The sequence below is a fragment of the Notechis scutatus genome, chromosome 3 (assembly GCF_049901735.1).
Source record: "Notechis scutatus isolate UNSWTSFEM ecotype Mainland chromosome 3, rNotScu1.2, whole genome shotgun sequence".
NCBI lineage: Eukaryota > Metazoa > Chordata > Lepidosauria > Squamata > Elapidae > Notechis > Notechis scutatus.
Genome location: NC_142011.1, coordinates 127,079,410 through 127,099,829, shown reverse-complemented (window position 1 = coordinate 127,099,829; position 20,420 = coordinate 127,079,410). Strand labels below are relative to the sequence as shown.

The 20,420-nt window shown below is 40.0% G+C and overlaps 1 protein-coding gene across 2 annotated transcripts in view; it reads left to right on the top strand.

The window, feature by feature from the left end:
• MYO10 (myosin X) overlaps window positions 1–20,420 on the top strand; it is a 158,582-nt gene that overhangs the window by 116,162 nt on the left and 22,000 nt on the right. Inside the window, exons 13-21 of one of the 2 annotated variants that reach the window (XM_026673440.2) lie at window positions 3,685–3,809; window positions 3,897–4,011; window positions 14,478–14,584; window positions 16,148–16,291; window positions 16,471–16,510; window positions 16,652–17,524; window positions 18,463–18,586; window positions 19,338–19,581; window positions 19,927–20,022. In XM_026673440.2, the coding sequence (XP_026529225.2) occupies window positions 3,685–3,809; window positions 3,897–4,011; window positions 14,478–14,584; window positions 16,148–16,291; window positions 16,471–16,510; window positions 16,652–17,524; window positions 18,463–18,586; window positions 19,338–19,581; window positions 19,927–20,022 (1,868 nt within the window). Of the gene's footprint in view, window positions 1–3,684; window positions 3,810–3,896; window positions 4,012–14,477; window positions 14,585–16,078; window positions 16,292–16,470; window positions 16,511–16,651; window positions 17,525–18,462; window positions 18,587–19,337; window positions 19,582–19,926; window positions 20,023–20,420 lie in introns of both variants that reach the window. The other variant, XM_026673439.2, reaches the window with a different exon arrangement.

The following is a 20,420-nucleotide window of genomic DNA, read 5'->3' as shown; positions in this document are numbered from 1 at the left end:
TGACAGACACACCATACTAATTATCCTTAGAAAGGGAGGGGTTGTCATGGCAACTGAGCACTTTTTAAAGCACTAGGAATAGTGTTCATTATTGTTCAGTGTCTTTAGCAGTGCAGGGAAAAGGTCAGGGTGGCAGTTACTTTCCATATGAATTTTGCCTCTGAGAAATATGAATCTGCAGTGCACCCACAACCCCTATGAGTTGGTGAGTGATAACTTATTTATTTGTTGTTGCAAGATTTCGGTTGTTTCTTATGTTTTGAGAAACTGGGCATAGAAAAGTATTTGCACAGGGTGCAAACTTGCAGCAGAGAAAAACTATGTTCGGTGCTAACTCTGTTTTAAGATCTTTTGTATTGTAGATGAGATTTTGATATTTATCATGCTTTGTTTCCAGGCAGAAATTTAATATTTTGTTGCCTGAATATAAAGTATTAGCATATACTTCTGTCTACTAATAATAATACTAAGTACAAATTTCTTCCTTTTTTATTCTTTATCTTAATTAATGGAGTGAAATACAATCCAGACTTCCCAACTTAGTGGACTGTTAAAATTATTTTAGGGGAAAGAAAAGGGAAAATAGTATTACATTATTTAAAAAAAAAACATATAAAAGTACTTGCATTTTTCTGTTTCCTAACATAACTATATGTATTTCATGGTACTACAAAACATTTTATGCACTTCATGGGTATTCCAAATGTGTTACTTGGACATGATATATAAAATAAAAATAGAATCTATTTCATAAAGGAGTGATAAGAAATATCTTAATGAACTTAGGTTTTTGCCTGTTTAAAGTATATTGATCAAGATGCTTTAAAAGTGCTGTGAAAAGTTGCTGATATTAGTGCTCATCATCACTTGTACATTGCAACTTTTACTTAAATTTGGGAATGAAGACAGTACTGTACTCTGATCATACAAATTTTAGCCTTTTTTTTTCTTCAAGTGTAATAGTGGAATAGCATTTGAAGTATTTCAGTTCTATTTTATGAATTTCTGCCCATGTCTACAAAATATTTTCAACAAATTTAAAAACAATTTTCACAAGGATAGCATCAACTTCTTTGGTGTTTATTGTAAATAACGAATTCATGATTTTTAGGTTATAGTTTAATGGGTTTTTATTAGTACTAGTTAAAACAGCAAATACTTTTCTTTAATCTTACAAAATTATTACTAATGTTTATGGTAATAGTTACTTTGTTTTACAATTCTTGATACAAATTTCTCTTGGAAAAATTGGCTAAGGTATGTAAAACACATAGCACAAAAATATGAAAAAATGGAGAGTATTTCTCAATGGATGACACAATTCTTATTAAGTCTTCTATAAAATTGTATCTTTGCCAAGGCTCCGTTTTACTCTGTCATTACTGTCAAGCTTTTGGAATTGCTAAATAGCAATCAAGGCTAGTGAGTTGGGATTGGTCATTGGATTAAGTAGGATGACTGGATTAGACAGAAAAAGACTGAAAAGGTAGATCTTAGCCTGCAATTCTCTCTCTCTCTCTCTCTCTCTCTCTCTCTCTCTCTCTCTCTCTCTCTCTCTCTCTCTCTCTCTCTCTCTCTCTCTCTCTCTCTCTCTCTCTCTCTCACACACACACACACACACACACACACACACACTAAAAAGCTATAGCAAATTATTTAAGTCAGCATTTTGTTGCTGCACAATATTATGGGGATTCCATGAATAGAACATTATATACGTTGTCACCTTATTCATGTTCTCTAACAACTGATATACTGTAGTTAGGCATTCTGATAATATAATTTGTGTTCTTCATAAAGATGGATAAATGTATCTATACTACTAAAATTCTCATGACTGTTTATTTATAACCTTCCAAGTGTGCAAAATGGTACATCATAGGGGAGCAATTTTTGAACCAAGATACCTCAAATGGTCTAACTTACAGAATGCATCCAAAATCCATGACTCTTACGGGTATGAAATTTAGCAGTTATGGCCATTTCAGTCCTACTGCACTGCTGCTCAGAGGTTCAGTAAATTGGTCCTTCCCTAGCTTTTCTTTGCCTGCTGGAAATCAGTAGACTGCTTCCAACCAAGCCCTCCAGAGATCTGATAGACTGTTCTCACCATTGGCCACTGGAAATCAGGCAGACCAATCCTGCCATCAGTTGCTGAAAGGTGGTCAGTCAAGGTGCAGGAAATCACAAGATGTTCCTATATCATTCCTTCTTTGCCCTTAATCATTCTTTTTCTCTATTTAAGTCAGGAAATATCTCTGAAATGATGATCCAATGGGGCATGAGTTGACTGCTTTTGTTTTAAAGCAGCTCAAGATAGTGGCCACCCCAATATCAAACTGCAGATTCCCAATTTAACTATATGATGTGTTTTATGTTCTAAATTTCCCTCCATTTCCTTGGTTGATCATCCCTGGTTCAGTATTATGAGCAAGGAAGAAAACCCTCTCCTTTGTGTACGTCAAGAGTAATACAAGTAGTCTTTAATATTTAAGTAAAATACAAATAGCTTTACACCCATTCGTTCAACAATTATTATGGTTGCGTTGAAAAAAAAGATGTTCAACTGATACATGATTTCCAACTGTTACAGCATCCCCTATGGACATGTGGTCACGTTTCAGATACTCGTCTTACAATTATGACATTGTTGCAAGCTGTGGTGCGCAATCACCATTTGCAACCTTCCTTTGTCAGTTTCCCGCAAGCAAGATCAAAGGGAAGCAATCAGGAAATATTGCAAGTTTATTGTATATTGTTCCTACCACTTTTTCTTCAGATCTCACCCACCTAAAGATCTCACCAGCTCACCTGCACCCCTTACTGACCCTCTCATGGCCTCACCTCTCCCCCCCCCGCCAAAGTTTCTGCCAGCCAGTCTGAGGCCTCCATCCACCCTCCTCCAACCCCCACGATCTCACCTGCATTCCATAATATATGTCTGAAGAAAACCCCACCATTTCATGCTCCTTATTCGGGAGTTCCACCCCTTTTCGCTTAATGATCTCCATAGTCTGGTTTTTGGCAACCGGGATCCTCAGGATTTGCCTGCGCTAAGCAACGGGATCAAATAACTTTATACCTTATGATCACTTTTCCTAGCAATGGTAGTCCTGGCTCCAACTGCTGCTGTAACCTGTATTCTTGTTTCCGCATGCTCATTTTTAAAGACTTCAAGGTTGTTACTTCTCATGCAAGTTTTGTTGTAACTCCTTCATTATTTCTGAACAAAATCAGTTTTACACATACAAGTTCTTCACATAGAATATGTACACAGAGAGATACAAAAGAAGTGAGAGAGGGTGTGAGAATGAATTTGGGCATTTGTAGCCCAGAATAAATTATAAAAAGATAATCAATCTTAAGTAGAAAGGGCTTAAGATTACCTGAGCAGATTGGTATTTGTACCACCAAACGTCTCTTTGGTATCTCCTCTTTATTAACCCCTGTTGCACTGGCTTCAGAAAGTTTTCCCAATCCACCGGAAAAAGCTTGAGAAGAGTTGAGGGTGTTGTTTTGCCCTCTGAATGACTCCATTAATTGAAATTAATACTTAAAAATAATGCAGCTGCACTAATGCGTGTCATATGTTTAGTATCACTCTTTGACATACCCTGAATCTCTTGTTTACAGATTCACAAGTTTTATAGCTAATGAAATACACCTGATTATGTTACATTTTAGATGCCTGACCAGTTTGATCAGAATGTGGTTTTGAACCAGTTGTGCTACTCCGGTATGCTCGAAACAGTACGGATACGAAGAGCAGGTTTTCCTGTGCGGAGGCCATTTCAGGATTTTCACAAAAGGTAGCAATCTGATTTGTTTAAGAGCAGATGAAGAACGGAAAATGAAGTAAAGCAATTAAAAATAATGTCATTGGTTTGTTTCTATAGATACGAAGTCCTGATGAGGAATTTGACTCTCCCTGAGGATTTAAAAGGAAAGTGTGCTGCCCTCCTCTATCTATATGATAGTACAAAAACTGAATGGCAACTTGGGAAATCTAAGGTAAAATAAAAATGAATGGATATGCAAAGCCAGAATAATGATTAAAGCATCTTCTGTATTAATACACAGTGGGAGCTGGGCGTTGCCTCAGTTCCAAAGCTAGATAGCTTGTAGCGGTTGGTGCCCAGTTATCAAGTAACTTTAGCTAACTATAGTAAACTATTTAATTTCTGTGCTATCCTGCGCAGCATAAAAATACATGATAAATTTGCTAATTGTAGATTTTGGTGTTAAGAACAGCTGAAATGAAATGTAATTCTCTAAAAAAAAAGTCCTACATAATTGAGGTATGAATGAAAAAACAATTAATTTAACTGACCTCTGGCAATATCAGAAGAATGGCAACTAAAATATTTGTACAATGAGCAGACTGGGCATAGCATAAATTTCTGCTCTTTTAACTCTTCGGGTAGGCAGTAGCTGGGTTCAGTCATGATCTAATATTGCTGAGCATTTTTTGCTTGTGATTTTTGTATCTAAGGCAAAGAAACTAACCCAGTATATTGCCTAATTGAAATAAGCATTCATCCAACCCAAAATGCACAGAACATTTCTTTATGTTCTTCCCTAATACTTAGTGGTCCTCACTCCCCCCCCCCACATCTCTAACCCTTCCTAGACTCAGGTCACTCTGTATAACTTCCCCCATGTTGAATCAATCCTTAACCCTGTATATTTGAGCTACTCTCTTCTCCATCCATCCTCCAGGCTCATTGGGTCAATCCTGACCCATTTTTCACCTTGAGAATGTCATTTTTTATTTTATTTTATTTATTTATTTTATTTGTCAATCTCTGACAAGATAATAGATATAAGTATAAACATGAGTAAGAATACAGGAAATAGTATGACTGAAGTAGTCATTGACTGGTAGGACATTGTAGCAGATAATTTTGTGTGCTACGCTTAAGTCTAACCATAGGCAGCGTAGTTCAAGGTTGTCCAAGCCCAAAATCTCAAGCCTGGTGATATAGGGTATTCTGTTGCAAGCAGAGGAGTGTAGCACTCTTCTTGTGAAATACTTCTGGACTCACTCAATTGTATTAATGTCCGATATACAGTGTGGATTCCAGACTGATGAATTGTATTTGAGTATTGGTCTGGCAAAAGTTTTTAATGCTCTAGTTAGCAATTCGATATTTCCGGAGGAGAAGCTTCGTAAGATTAGATTTACAACTCTTAATGCCTTTTTGGCAATGCTGTTACAGTGAGGTCTGGCGCTTAGGTCATTTGATATGAGAACTCCAAGGTCCTTGACAGAGTGAGGATCATCAATGAGGTCATATCCGCCTAGTTTGTATTTGGTGTACTGATTTTTTTTTTTTACCAATGTGTAGGACAGAGCATTTGTTGGTCGAGATTTGGAGTTGCCAGATGTTTGACCATTCAGACACATAATCAAGGTCGCTTTGAAGGATAGTAGCATTGTCAGTGGTGTTGAATCCTCAGACACTTAACCATTAACAGCAGTGTAATCTTTTCTCCCATGAGCTGTTCAGAGCATCCAGAAGTGGGGGGTGCTTCAGTCTCTTCTGGAAAGGCTGGGCTTAAAACTCCGGGACGTTCCTCCTCCTCCATGGGACACCTCCCCAGCGTCCCCCAGTTTTAGCTCAGCCTTCGTGGTAAGAGATTGCGCACTCCCTGACTGGAACGGTTTCTGATTCAGCTAGTCAAGATTCAGGTTTGCTCTTGCTTGTGGCTCTATTAGGTTATCCCCCCGATCAGTTGAGAGCAGCCCTTTGTGACTGGCGGAGCCTGCCACTTCGCAGGCAGCCTGAGACGGCCGCTTCAGGCAATTAGCCTATCTAACTCCCCGATCGTCTTATCTTTGCGATCTTGCCGGAACGCTCCCAGCCGCGGCTCACTTCTCCTTACAGAATCATTTGTCTAACATTTTAGAGAGTCAGCAGCAGCAGCTCATTAAACTGCTCAGGCATTTACATCGGAGATTCTGCTTCCCGCCATTTTAAACGGCTGGCTTCAAGTTCGCGCCTAAATATTACAGGCGCCATTCCCCGCTGGTTTTCCTTCTTGGGGACCGGGGCAAGTACTTTCCCACTCCACTTTCCTGGGATTATTTCTCTCTTAGCCTGCTGGCGTTGGATAAGCAGGCTAGTCCTTAAACGGGATTTTTTTTTCCCCCTCTCGCAATTGCTTTTGGATCGTTACATTGGAGTGAAGCCTCAAGTGCCATTTCAAACAGCGGGACGTTTTTGACAGGAAAGGATCCATCCAGGACCTGTATAGCTGGCTTCCCATGTTGGGGACCAGGGATCCTGAATATTTCTTGCTTGGAGCACTTGGGGGGTTTCCCTTGCTGGGGACCCTTAGATACTGTTTCCCATATATACAGGCTTACATTTAGATATAGGCATATGTATATATGTGTGTGTTTGTATATAGATAGATATATATAGACTTACACTCCTGGAGAAGCTCTCTACTTTCAACCACAAGGGTAGGCATCACCCCTAAGTACTAATAATAATAATAATAATAATAATAATAATAATAATAATAATAATAATAATAATAATAATAATAATTTTTAAAAAAATTAAAGTTAGAGACACGAGATTCAGTCCTCCACAATGGAAGGTGACAACGTCTTCCGCTCCAAGACAAATAAGTCCCAAGATAAGTCAGTGGGCCCCAAAAAGGCCTCTAAGGCAGCGGATAAGGATGCCCGTAGACGGCACCAAGCCTTGGAAAGGTAGTTGCAGAAACGGGCCAGGGAGGCGGACAAGATGGCTATGACACAACAATCGGATCAGGGCCCAAGTCCATTGCTGGGGCCCTTGGACTTATCTACCCAGCCCAGACAGCTATTTCTGGACAGCCTCCCATAGCCATATCTCCTCCAATGAGCACTGCCCGGCGAAGCCCAGAGGCAACCTTCACCCCTATGGCCACCGGTTTAAGACAGGAGGAGGGATTACCTGAGACTATTCCCATCGAAATGAGGCAATGGATGGAGATGGCAATTCAAAAGGGCATTGCGGTTGGAATTCAGCAATCCATCCGGACCAGACACTTTTCGGCTACTTCGGAAACGGGATCCCTGTCTGCTCAATCCTTTGTGCATATGGGACAACATCAAACTCAGGTATTCCCCAATATTCCTGACATACCAGTCCAGGGTCTTCAGGAGGAGGTGGAATTAGATGACCAGGATGTTCCCATGGAGGTGGGGTCGATCCATCAGATGGACTTGGGGTTGTCAGAGGCTGACCCACTAGAACGAGGAATGTCGGATGACAAAGGCCTCATTCCGGACCAACCTACCTTTTCTGGTCTTTTTCGTCCGCACCTCTTTAAATCTTTACTGTTCAAAGCAAAGAACACCGCTAAACTAGGCACATCAAGTCCTCATCCATTGTCAGCAGGGTCTCAGGACGAATCCGAGGACCTAATATTCTCATAACCGGCTAATGAGGCAGAAAAACTATTCCTGTCCCTCATATGTTTGCTGAATTAGTACAAAATCAATGGGCATCAGCAGCATCCTACCCAGCCCCAACAGGGTACGATAAACGATATTATAATTTGGCACCAGAGTTTTCAAATTTTCTGAAAACACCAGAGGTGGATGAGCCCATTGTGGCACTGGCCTCTTCTTCAACCTTTCCCAATGAGGCCGAGGAAGCCCTGAGACCGGAGGAAAAGAGAGCAGAGTTGGCACTCCGTAGGGCGCACGTTTCTGACGCCTGGGCCATTAGGGCAGCTACAGCTGTGTCCTTTTTTACACGGTCCTCTCTATGATGGCTCTTCCACTTGAGGAATATATTGCAGGTGTCAAATGTCAGAGCCCACCAGGACATTGCTAAGATTATTGCAGTGGCAGAATTCTCCACCGACACCACATTTAATGCAGTCAAATTCTCGTCTAGAGCCATAGCATCTCACATGTCAGCACGGAGACTGCTATGGCTCAGACATTGGCAGGCAGATACCAAGCATAAATGCAAGCTGGCATCAGCCCCAATATCGGGGGATAAATTATTTGGCAGTGTCTTGGAGCCTCTGCTTATTGAGAATAGAAACAAGAAAAAAGTGCTTCCCCCTCTTTTTCGGAGGTCTGAAAACAGAACGCCCCAGTCATTTTGAAGGGGTTCCTTTCGGCCCTACTATCAAGGTCCATACATTCCCAGATCGCAGAGAACATCAGGCTACAGGCCCAGTTTTAGACAGGATAGGTCTGAATCTTCCGATAGAGGTCAGCAGGGAGGCCAAAACAGAAGAAACCCCAGAGGTACCGGAGGCCGATTTTTTCGTCGCCCCAAGTGAGTCCTTGACAGCAGCTCCCATTGGAGGGCGGCTAAAATTGTTTGCTGATCAATGGGACAGCTCCACCTCTGATGCGTGGGTCAGGGACACTGTTAGGTTTGGTTTGGCACTAGAGTTTCAATCCTCCCCCCCCCGAACTTTTTCATTAGGAGTCCTAGGTCCACGGACCCCATTAAGAGAGCGTTGATGCAGGAGGCTACCAATCATCTTCTGCATATTCGGGCCATTAGGGAGGTCCCATCTGAACAACGGGGTCAAGGCTGTTATTCTATATTGTTTGTGGTCCCAAAGAGTTCGGGGGGCTGGAGGGCAATTCTGGACCTCAAAAGTCTGAACAGATCATTGGTTTATCGAAAATTCAAGATGACTACTCTCCAGTCCATTCTGCTCAGCATCAGAGAGAACGATGTCCTGACCTCTATAGATCTCACAGAGGCTTATCTACATGTACCAATTAGACCTGCTCACTACAAATATCTTAGATTTTGCTATTGTGATCGGCACTACGAATATATCGCCCTACCATTCGGTCTGGCTTCGGCCCCTAGGACTTTTACCATGGTCCTAGCGGCTTTGTCTGCCTCCCTGAGGATCAAATCTATTTGTTTACAATGCTATCTGGATGATATTTTAATTTTGTCATCTTCCAGACATCAATCAAATTTGGATACCAAGATTACCCTGGAGACCCTTCAAGGTCATGGTTTTTCCATAAATTGGGATAAAAGCCATTTGATCCCCTCAACTAGGTTAGTTCATTTAGGGGCAGTGATAGATACCGTGGAGGGCAAGGTTTTTCTCTCTCAGGACAGGTTGAATAGTATCCAGTCCTTGGCCAGAGAGATCAGAGCCTTAAAGAGGGTTTCCCTGGCAGTTCTGTCTCAACTGTTAGGGAAACTGATTTCTTGTATTTCCATTGTGCCTTGGGCTCAATTCCATTCTAGAGATCTACAATGGTTCCTGCTACCTTTCCAGCGATCCGGAAGAGCCACTTCCAATGTCCGGATAAAGGTACCGCACAATGTTCTTTGATCACTCTGCTGGTGGTCGGAAAACACGATAAACAAGGGGTGTCAATTCAAGGAACCGTGCAGGGCAACGATCACGACCGATGCCAGCCTAATGGGATGGGGAGCTCACTTCCAATCCCACACTGCTCAGGGAATTTGGACTATTTACGAACAATCACAAAACATCAACCTGTTGGAGCTGCGAGCAGTTCATCTGGTGTTACGCAGTTTTCTACCCCTCTTCCAGTCATGCCATGTTCTGGTCTTGACAGACAATATCACAACCAAGGCCCACGTAAACAGACAGGGGGGTACCCATTCCAAACTTATGATGCTGGAGACAGCCAGGTTGTTCAAGTGGGCCGAGGCCAATCTGTTGTCGCTCAAGGCAGAGCACATAGCAGGGGCCTTAAACACACAAGCGGACTGGCTCAGCAGGGCCACGATAGATCAGGCAGAGTGGCACCTACACCCGTCTCTCTTCCAGGAAGCAGTGTGGAGGTTTGGGCAACCAGTGATCGATCTATTTGCCTCTCCCCTCAACGCCCAATTGCCCCGGTATATTTCAAGGTACCCGACTCAGGGGGCGGAGGCTGTCAACACTCTGCGATGTCAGTGGCCTCCCGGACTTCTATATGCATTTCCCCCACTCCCTGTAATACCCAAGTTGATCCAGAAGTTATTGGAGGAACGAGCGGAATTGATATTGGTCACCCCTTACTGGCCCAGGCGAACGTGGTTCGCAGACTTACAGGACCTGTCGAGAGAACAACCTTGAAAAATTCCACCGTCGAGGGTTTCCCTCTCGCAAGGGCCGGTACTTCACCTGGACCCACAATGGCTCAGCCTAGCTGTATGGAGGTTGAGCGGAACCGTTTAAGGACCCAACAGATTTCAGAGGATGCCATTGCCACCATACAAGCATCCAGACGGTCCCCTACAAATCGTATATACGAGGCCACGTGGTCCACTTTCTGTTGCTGGTGCCAGGGGCCTAAGATCGACCCAACTGCCCCATCAATAGGACAATTATTGGACTTTTTACAGGAGGGGTTGACCAAGGGCCTATCTCCAAATACTTTACGCAGACAGGTGGCGGCCTTAGCCTCGGTGATATCCTGGGGTGACCTTCATTCCATAGCGCACCATCCACATGTCCGCAGCTTTCGTAAGGGTGCTGCTAACTTACGACCTCCTGTAATTCACCGCTATCCCACTTGGGAGCTCAACAAGGTGTTAACTGCACTTACAACTGGCCCGTTTGAGCCTTTAAGAACCGCTAGTCTCAAATTCCTGACATATAAGGTGGTCTTCTTAATTGCGATCACATCAGCAAGGAGGATTTCCGAGTTGGCAGCATTGTCGATGAGAAAGGACCTGTGCGTGTTTCATGCGGACAGAGTGGTTCTCAGATTGGATCCATCATTCATCCCTAAAGTAAATTCAGCCTTCCACAGAGCGCAGGAGTTGGTGCTTCCAAATTTTTGTCCGAAACCATCTCATAGACTGGAGCATCAATGGCATCGACTTGACGTTCGAAGGGCGTTAAGCATCTATCTAGACCGCACGGCGGCATTTCAAAAATCTGAGGCTCTATTCCTATCCTTCAACCCATCCACTTTAGGCATCGACCATTGGTAGATGGTTGAGAGCCACCATAGCTAAAAGTTACGAATGCCAGTCCATCTCAGTTCCTAAGGGCATTACAGCCCACTCGACAAGGAGTGCGGCAACATCAGCAGCATGGGCCACTCGGGCTTCCATAGACAAAATTTTCAGAGTGGTGACTTGGGCTTCACCATCGCCCTTTGTCAGAAATTATAAAATTGATGTCTATGCCTCAGCGGACACTTCATTTGGCAGAAGAGTCCTGCAGAGGGTCCATAGAGTTTAGGAGTGGATTTCGATCCAGACGGTGTCCCATCCTAAGGACAGGCCAAGCTTTGGTATGTCCCACTTCTGGATGCTCTGAACAGCTCATGGGAGAAAGGGCGTTGGTACTTACCTGATACGCCCGTTCTCTGTGAGCTGTGAAGAGCATCCAGCCCCACCCATTTCTTTCCGTCTGGTGGGGTTCCGTTCCGGTCAGGGATCTAGATTAGGTGATGAGTTCCAGACTTTGGCACTCAGTCTTCGCAAAACTGGGGGACGCTGGGGAGGTGTCCCATGGAGGAGGAGGAGCGTCCTGGAGTTTTAAGCCCAGCCTTTCCAGAAGAGACTGAAGCACCCCCCACTTCTGGATGCTCTTCACAGCTCACAGAGAACGGGCATATCAGGTAAGTACCAACACCCTTTCCATTGCAGTTGAAGTTCTTCATGTGACTGGGAGTGATTTTAGATAGTGTTTTAATCCATCCACAACATTAGCCCATTTTCTCTTCATTTTCTTGAATGTCTCTAACCCTGATGAGTCCTAGAGAATAAGGATGGCAGGTAGCTAGGAACAGCACTTCATTTTAAAACATTTCCATTATTTAACATTTCAAATAAATAGATATGCAAGTACATATTTATTTAATCATGAGTATCAGCAGAACACACATTGCAGGTATGGTAAAGAGTAGTTTGCACAACAGTGATGCATGCAGTCTCCATATTGTCTAATCTTAAATTATATAGGAGGGTGTATTATATGTGGCTGCAGAGTATGCACAATCTCAATTGCAGAGCATTAGTACTTCCACTCCCAATTTTTTAATATGAATTGTGGCCTAAATAAGGTTTTTCATGTTTAAGTATGTAAATAAATCTGCACAACAAACATATTTCTTCTGCATTCATAAGTCTTTGTCTCTGCAATCATTTTCTTGAAATTTCTTAGCTTCTGTATCCTATGTTATGTAGAGTTACAGATAGAATTTGTGATTTTTCCGCCAGCATAAGTTAATGTGAAACGACTAATGACTTCTAGACAGTCAACTTTTCTTATTGAAACATTCTGCTCATTAACAAGTAAGCTATGTGCATGAAAGATTTTTTAGTATCTTGATTGACAGGGACCCATCCAAGGGCTATCCAGAGCTTAGAGAATTTGGCAGAGCAACAAAGGCCATAAAGACTTTTCATAAGTGAACACAAACCTAATAGTGGAGCTCTTCCATTTTAATAAACAGAAAAGTTAATCTGTCTCCCATTTACTTAGCTAGCTATTTAATTACTGTATGGTTCCAGGGGAAGAGAGATCGGAAACTATTTCCAATTCCTCGGTCTCATTTTAAGAACCAAGCAACTGAACTACTTGACACACTGGGCTTAGATTGTTGTTTTTTAAATACCAAGTCTGTAATAAAACCGACCTCATTTACAATTTAATCATGGATGCAGAGACAGACCTGAGATATCTAACCAAGATTTGCCTGAATGAAGTTAGTGGTCATGTCAGTTATATTTAGATCTGTCCAATCAGATTTCATCTTTTGCATTAGTCACAACCCAGAACAAGGAAGTGATGTAACAATTATGTGCTCAGCAGCCCTAGCTATTGTAAGAACTGCTGGTCATTTGTTAGCCAAACATGAGGCCTGCACACATGATGCTAAGCAAAGAGACAACCTGGGATGCCATGGCTGCTCCTAAAACTAGTTATCAGTGGCTCGACTGTTATAGGAACCTTCTTAACCCCCACTTTCAAAATTTGTCTTTTAATTATCACCCAAAAAAATTTACATATTATTTTTAAAAAAATTTTTTAAAAAAAAACAACAATTTTAAAAAAAAAAATTATTTTTATTCCAAAAAAAAGAGGGACATTTAAGATGGTCTACCTCAGACATCTGATAAATGCAGGAGCTTATAGACCACAGGTGTCAAACTCAATCAGGCCAGATTGTGACATATTGTGATGGTTTTTGCCTTTGCAGAGCTGGGGTGGGCGTGGCCTGCACATATCCAGCCCACAAGCCGCCAGTTTGACGGGCCTGTTAGAGACAGTGTTTGGGCAATTCCCAAATTACTAAAGGCACATTGTGTTAGATGCTTATTGTACCCTATGACTATTATTAAGTGTTGTACCTTATGATTCTTGATGAATGTATCTTTTCTTTTATGTACATTGAGAGCATTTGCACCAAGACAAATTCCCTGTGTGTCCAATCACACTTGGCCAATAAAGAATTCTCTTCTCTTCTCTTCTCTTCTCTTCTCTTCTCTTCTCTTCTCTTCTCTTCTCTTCTCTTCTCTTCTCTTCTCTTCTCTTCTCTTCTCTTCTCTTCTCTTCTCTTTCTTCTGTTGTATTCTATTCTATTCTTTGTTGACCATTGGAATATAGAAGTAACTAGGACATTTAACAAGATCTCCTGAATGGTCTCTTGCTCTCCACTGATCTGTGCAGCTTCTTGGAAGCCCATGAATTAAGCTGTGTAAGACATCCCTGAAGTGATGCGGGGGTGGGGTGGGATGAACATGACAAACATAAGAAAGAGTCCTAAATTCAATTTATTCTATGGCATTATGGTCAGCAAAGTATAATAACTTCCCTTTTCTCATTGTTTCCACAACATTCTGGCCAGCTACCCTATTTAAAGGGTACTGGACACTTTTGGGGAAGGATGAGTTAAAAATCCAGTTAGTATAATTTTCAATTATCTGGTTTAGCATTTCTTTAATAAAATTGTTTGCATCCACTTCATGTTTCAAGCAAGATGACAGAATCTATTGAGACAAGAGAAGTGATGCCTTGAGGTATTATCTGGAAAACCTTTGAGCCCTTGGACCCCTAGGAAATGGACATGGTCATTTGCAGTCTCAGTTCTGCCGCTTTATCAACTGGACCCCTACCTTACCTGGTTAATTAAACAGCCAAATGTGGGATTGGGAGTTAGATCTGGGCTGTAATCAAACCCCTCCGAGAGAAGGGGAAGCTAACAAAGGTCCTTAAAGAGGTATTGGTTTATCTACTTATCAAAAGACCAGGCCTGGATCCAACAAAATTGGACAATTTGTCTGTCTGTCTATCTAATCTATAACTTTCCTTTTGATGGAGAAGGTAGAGGGCTCTAGAGATTAAAAGAGATCCAGAAAAAAGTGGAGCAGTGTGTGTATGTATGTATGTGTATACACACACACACACACACACACAAACAAACAAACAAACTTTAGTCCACTTTTTTGCCAGACACTGAAATTTATTTTTCCATATATTGTAAATAAACATGTTCCACATATTTTCAGGTATTTCTGCGTGAAACTTTGGAACACATGTTAGAAAAACAGCGAGAAATAGAGGTTGGCAAAGCAGCCATGATCATCCGAGCACATGTCTTAGGCTACATGGCACGGTAAGAAATTAGGAGTTGTGTATTATTATTGAGTTAAACTCAAAAACATTTAAATTAGTATAAACTCTGCAGATTGCAGGTTTGAATTCCTGAGGCACAAGATTAAAGCAACATTTGATTTTTATTATTTTTCTCTCAATCCTTACTTGAACATTTTTTAAAAAATAAAAGAGATGCTGAAATCAGGAAAAGGTATTATACTGTGTTAGCATTTGTTTAGATGTTATGCTGCATTAAATTTTAACTCATATGATCAGATACATTGCATTGTTTTTATTTTTAAAATAATTATCAATTTTTGTTAAATAACTAATTAAATAATGAATTGTGTTAATTGTATTATTAACATTTAAATTGTTCAGAATCCATTTACAGGTCTTTAACCTATGTCAAAAATAAGAAAATTGAAAATGAAGCTATTTAGCAATAAGAACATCAAGTTCACAAAGCACATTGGGTCATTTACATTACATTGAAAATTTAAAAAAGCATAGTAATAACACTTGAAGTATGCTTCAAGTGGAACTTTTTTCTTTATTTTGAGAGGTAAATTTAAAATATATTTCATACAGGGTCTAAGGAAACAGTATATTAAATAATATTTCTTATAAAATAATCTCTGCATAAACAGAATGTTTTGTGTCTTACCTGGAACTTATATTTGTTGTCTCATCATGTAAAATTGCATTCCCCAATCAGGCCCTTTCTAAATTATAGCTTTTAGAATTTGCAAGATAGTTGGAATCCTTCAAGTTGTATTCCAATGTGTAACGATCAGACATTTTTCTAGAGAATCTGGAGGTGGTTCTGAGTGCCATCATCTGATTATAAGCATGTAATTGTGAATTATAACTAATTTGTTTGGCTGTAATTCCAATGTATTCTCGTTGGGAAAAGGAGATTTGGAATTCTGGTTTTTTATTATTTTTGCTATGGTAATAGAGAAAAAAAAGTGTTCCAGTAGATAAAGTTGTTGTTTTTTAATTAGCAAAGAATGATAGGACTAGGTGGTTGAATTATGCTTGATTTGTTTATCTAATGTCAATTATTATGTACTGAAGTCTGAAGAGGTGATTTAATCTTCCCTGCATAGGTCAATAAATATTTGTCTAATAGCTGCTTAAACAATGAGGTCATTCATTTTATGTGCATATTATTTCTATCTATATATATTGAATGATATGTCCTTTATAAGAGCAGAAAATGATTTTCTGGAGGACAAATAAATACACACATAGACAGGTAGACCACAAATAAAAGCTATTAGGGCAATGTTAGGAAAATGTGTTTGCTTAGTCAAGATGTATCTTTCCCGCTTGTAATGGCTCTAGTCTTCCCAGGGGAACAGAAATGTGAAGCACAAGGAAAGAATATTTATGGGAGTTGAGTCCACAGACTTCTTTTACTATCTGGAATCTTTAATTTATGGCATGGGTAGTGATTGCTCAAACAGTATGTCTTCTTCACATGAGTTGTCTCTGCATATTATTTCAGAAAACACTACAAAAAAGTCCTTTACTACATAGTTATCATACAGAAAAATTACAGAGCTTTTTACTTAAGGAGGAGATACCTATTGCTGAAGAAAGCTGCCATCACCTTCCAGAAGCAGATGCGAGGGCTGATTGCCCGCCGATTTTATAGACAGCTGTTGGAGGAAAAGAAACAGCAAGAGGAGGAAAAAAGGCAAAGGGAAGAGGAGGAAAGGTACGGAATATGTACTTGCTTTAATATATCTGGTAAGCAATTTATATTAAATAAGTTTTTTAGAACAGTTTGTGGAAATTATTGAGAAGTCTTCAGAAGCCATGTCTTGCTTTAGTGATGCCTTTCTTTTGCTTTGATGCCTTTTCATCCTTCCTGACATTTTCTAATTATCCTTTTAGAAAGCAACAAAAGATGGAAGCAGAACGTCTTGCTCAGCAGGTTAGCCATGTATTTCCTACTTTGTTCATGTTAAATTAATTTATTGTGATAACCGTTGGAATGAGGGAAAACCTCTAAGGTTTGAAAAATAGCACATTACCGACACTTATGAAAAAGACGATTTTTGCACTGTTTCTGCAGGCTAAAGAAGCACTTGCAGCTATTCCAAAACCCCCAAAAGAACTAAAGCAAGAGCTAGAGAGGCAAAAAGAAAACAAGCAGGTGGAGGAGATCCTACGCCTGGAAAAAGAAATTGAAGACCTGCAGCGTATGAAGGAGCAGCAAGAACTGACGTTGACAGAAGCATCACTGCAGAGGCTGCAGCAGCTCCGAGATGATGAGTTGAAACGCTTGGAAGATGAAGCCTGTCGTGCCGCACAGGAGTTCCTGGAGTCTCTGAACTTCGATGAGATCGATGAATGTGTCCGAAACATTGAAAGAACCCTCTCCGTAAGCAGCAGTTTCTGTGCAGAGCTTAGTGGCACCACAGGCACTGAAAAACCCAATTTTAATTTCAGCCAGCCATATCCTGAGGAGGAAGTTGATGAGGGCTTTGAAGCAGATGATGATGCTTTCAAGGATTCACCTAACCCAAGTGAGCATGGCCACTCGGATCAAAGGACCAGCGGCATTCGGACAAGCGATGACTCTTCAGAAGAGGATCCATATATGAATGACACAGTCGTTCCAGCTAGTCCCGCTACGGGCAACAATACCCTTATCCCTTCTATCCTTGACTCTCTTAGTCTCCACAACTCTTCAAGCGGGGAATCCACATACTGCATGCCAGAAAATGTTTCCCACCAACCCCCTAATGCTTCAGAGCTCATCTCTCCTGAGGCAGACTATGATTATGACCAGGATGACTATGAGGATGGTGCTATCACTTCTGGAAGCAGTGTGACCTTTTCTAATTCTCACAGTAGCCAGTGGTCTCCTGACTATCGCTGTTCCATAGGGACATACAACAGTTCTGGAGCATACAGATTTAGTTCTGAGGGAGCTCAGTCTTCTGTGAGTAGTTTCTTTTCTTGCATTACATACTGTTGGAAATTAAGAGTAATTTTAATCTGGTCAAATCCTACTGTTATACATAATGCAGAATAGTTCTCTTTATCAAAAACTGCCCTTGATTGGCCATCCAAGTATTAACTTCTCCACTAAATTCTTTTCCTACTTTGCTGGAAAAGTCTTCTCATCATTCATGGCTAGTCTTCCCTGAGGCTTCTTTTAATGGCTGCTATGTATTGCAAACCTTGGCCTTTTGAGTTCATTAATACAACTGAAATGAAACGCTTCTCAAAACTATATCCTGTATAAGGGAGAAGTCTTAAATGATCAGACTTACTAAAAAGTCATTTAGAAAAGTGCCAGAATTTGAATTTATTAACATGTAATATTAATTGTTACTAAAATATAAATAATATAGAATAGTCTGTTGTTCAGAACTGCATGTACCTGCTCAATAGTGCTGAAATGTTCTTTTTTAATGTGTCCTAAGTAAAAACTGTATTAAATATATGGGTGTAATTTTAACTGGATTTAATTAAATTTACTTTTAGTTTAGTTTTATCTATATATTTTTTTCCTTTTTGCTCTGGCCTCAAATAGCTTTTTTTAAAATATATTTTCAGACTGGAAAAAAAGGTTGTACAACTCTAAAATAAAATCTTTGTGTATTTAGTTAGATATCCTCTTTTGCCATGATAGAAAATTTCTATTTCAGGAAAATGACAGTAGCTCTTTTGCAATCATATTTATAGTGACTGCATTGTATATCAGAAATTAAATTTGATTAATTTTATTTATCACAAGGGTAGCACTGCATACGTGACAGGTACATTGTTTTATTAAACAATGAAAATTACCTGTCAGAATTAATAGAAGTTAAAAGTTACAGATTAGGACTGAAATATCAGACAACTTCACTTATTATGTTGATTATTTTCCAGTTTGAAGACAGTGAAGAAGACTTTGACTCACGGTTTGATACAGATGATGAACTTTCATATCGGAGGGATTCTGTCTATAGCTGTGTCAGTCTACCCTATTTTCATAGCTTTTTGTATATGAAAGGTAATTTATTCAAGAAACAATTTCTTTCTTAAGTATCCAATATTAGTGCTTTATTTCTCTTTTGAGGGGAAACAAGTGGAAATCGGGATAATGTCTAGTCATTTTTAAATACTCAGAATCTTCCTTTTTTATTGATTTTTTTTAAATGATCAGCTGTTAGAATTAGTTTTATTGGTTTTGTCTCATCTGTCTTACTTTCTCATGATCTCTAACCTGTTTAACAATGATGAAAGTAATTGATGAAATAGCACATGCTTTATCATCATCTTTACTCATCAATGTTATATATGTATATTTAAAAGAAAGCAGAGTAAGGTGCTGTTTAAATCTGGGGAGTGGAGATGCTATTGCAGAGGGCAGGCATACTAAAGGAGGCCCTGAAGTTAAGACAGATTGCTGGTTTTTAATGTGTTAGTTGTAATAGAAGATAGCTTGAAGGTCTGTGACCGCCAACTGTTAAATGCAGTGTAGATCTTATTCACACATATAAAATATTTATATGCACACATTATGCTTTTTTTCCAGTTTTAATTGATTTAATGGAGTCAGGAATAACTGGCATCTCCTTCGCCAATTCATCTATTAAATTAAAGTTTCCCTGTACAGTATGTTCTTTGGAATTTCGAAGTTCTTCAGCAGATTTCTCAGAAGTTCTGTGATTCCACTAGGATGCCTGAAAGATAGGTTTTCGTGATGCATAGGAGCATGGAACATTAAAAAAAAAAAAACCTGTCTTCTTCATTCCTGGCAGGTGGCTTAATTAATACTTGGAAGCGTCGTTGGTGTGTCTTGAAAGATGAAACCTTCTTATGGTTCCGCTCAAAACAGGAAGCTCTTAAACAAGGTTGGCTGCATAAAAAAGGTGGGGGTTCATCTACACTGTCGAGAAGAAACTGGAAGAAAAGGTGGTTTGTCCTTCGACAGTCCAGACTCATGTACTTTGAAAATGATGGTGAAGAAAAACTCAAAGGAACACTTGAAATACGATCAGCCAAGTAAGTAAGGTCTATGCAGGATATTTTCCGCAGTTAAAAACAGGCGAATCCAGTGTATAATCATGAATAAAATTTACTAATTTGCAAGCTGCTATCTCTCATCTTCTTCACTGGAGTGAAAAAAAAATGCCTCTCATTTTCCTGCATGATCTTAGCTGAAGGGATAGTGTGCACCAGATTCTTGGTTGGAACAGATTGAATCAGTGATATCCTTCCCTGAGATGACAATATCAGGGCTGTTTGAAAGAACTCCGAATTATTGATTAATAAAAGAGCATTTTGGAAATGCTGAAGTACTGTCATTATAAATATAATGAAATATTCTCTCTTTCTTCCCCATTTCAGAGATATCATTGATAATACATGCAAAGAAAATGGGATTGATATTGTCATGACAGATAGGACGTATCACTTGATTGCTGAATCACCAGAGGACGCAAGGTAAGAATTGTGTCTTTTGTGTTCTGTGTACATTTTAATCATTTGTATTTGTAAACTCCAGTATCATTTAACAAGGATAAACTTAACTGTGACATTTAAAAACACACACACACACATAAAGAAATAAAACCGGTATAGTTTTAAAATTCATGGTTAGTGTGAACAATTTACAACAATCTCATGGCATCCCAAATTCCAATACTTTCCAGAAATTATAACACCAAATTTTGTTGGCAGTACAGGCCTGTTTTGTGAGCTGGCTTCTGGGTGCAATTCAAAGTGCTGGTTATCACCAAAAGGCCTTCCATAGCTTAAGGTCTGGTTACTTGAGGAACAGTCTGTCTCTGTAACTTTCTGCACATCTGGTAAATTCAGATTAAGCAGTGTCAAGGACCTGC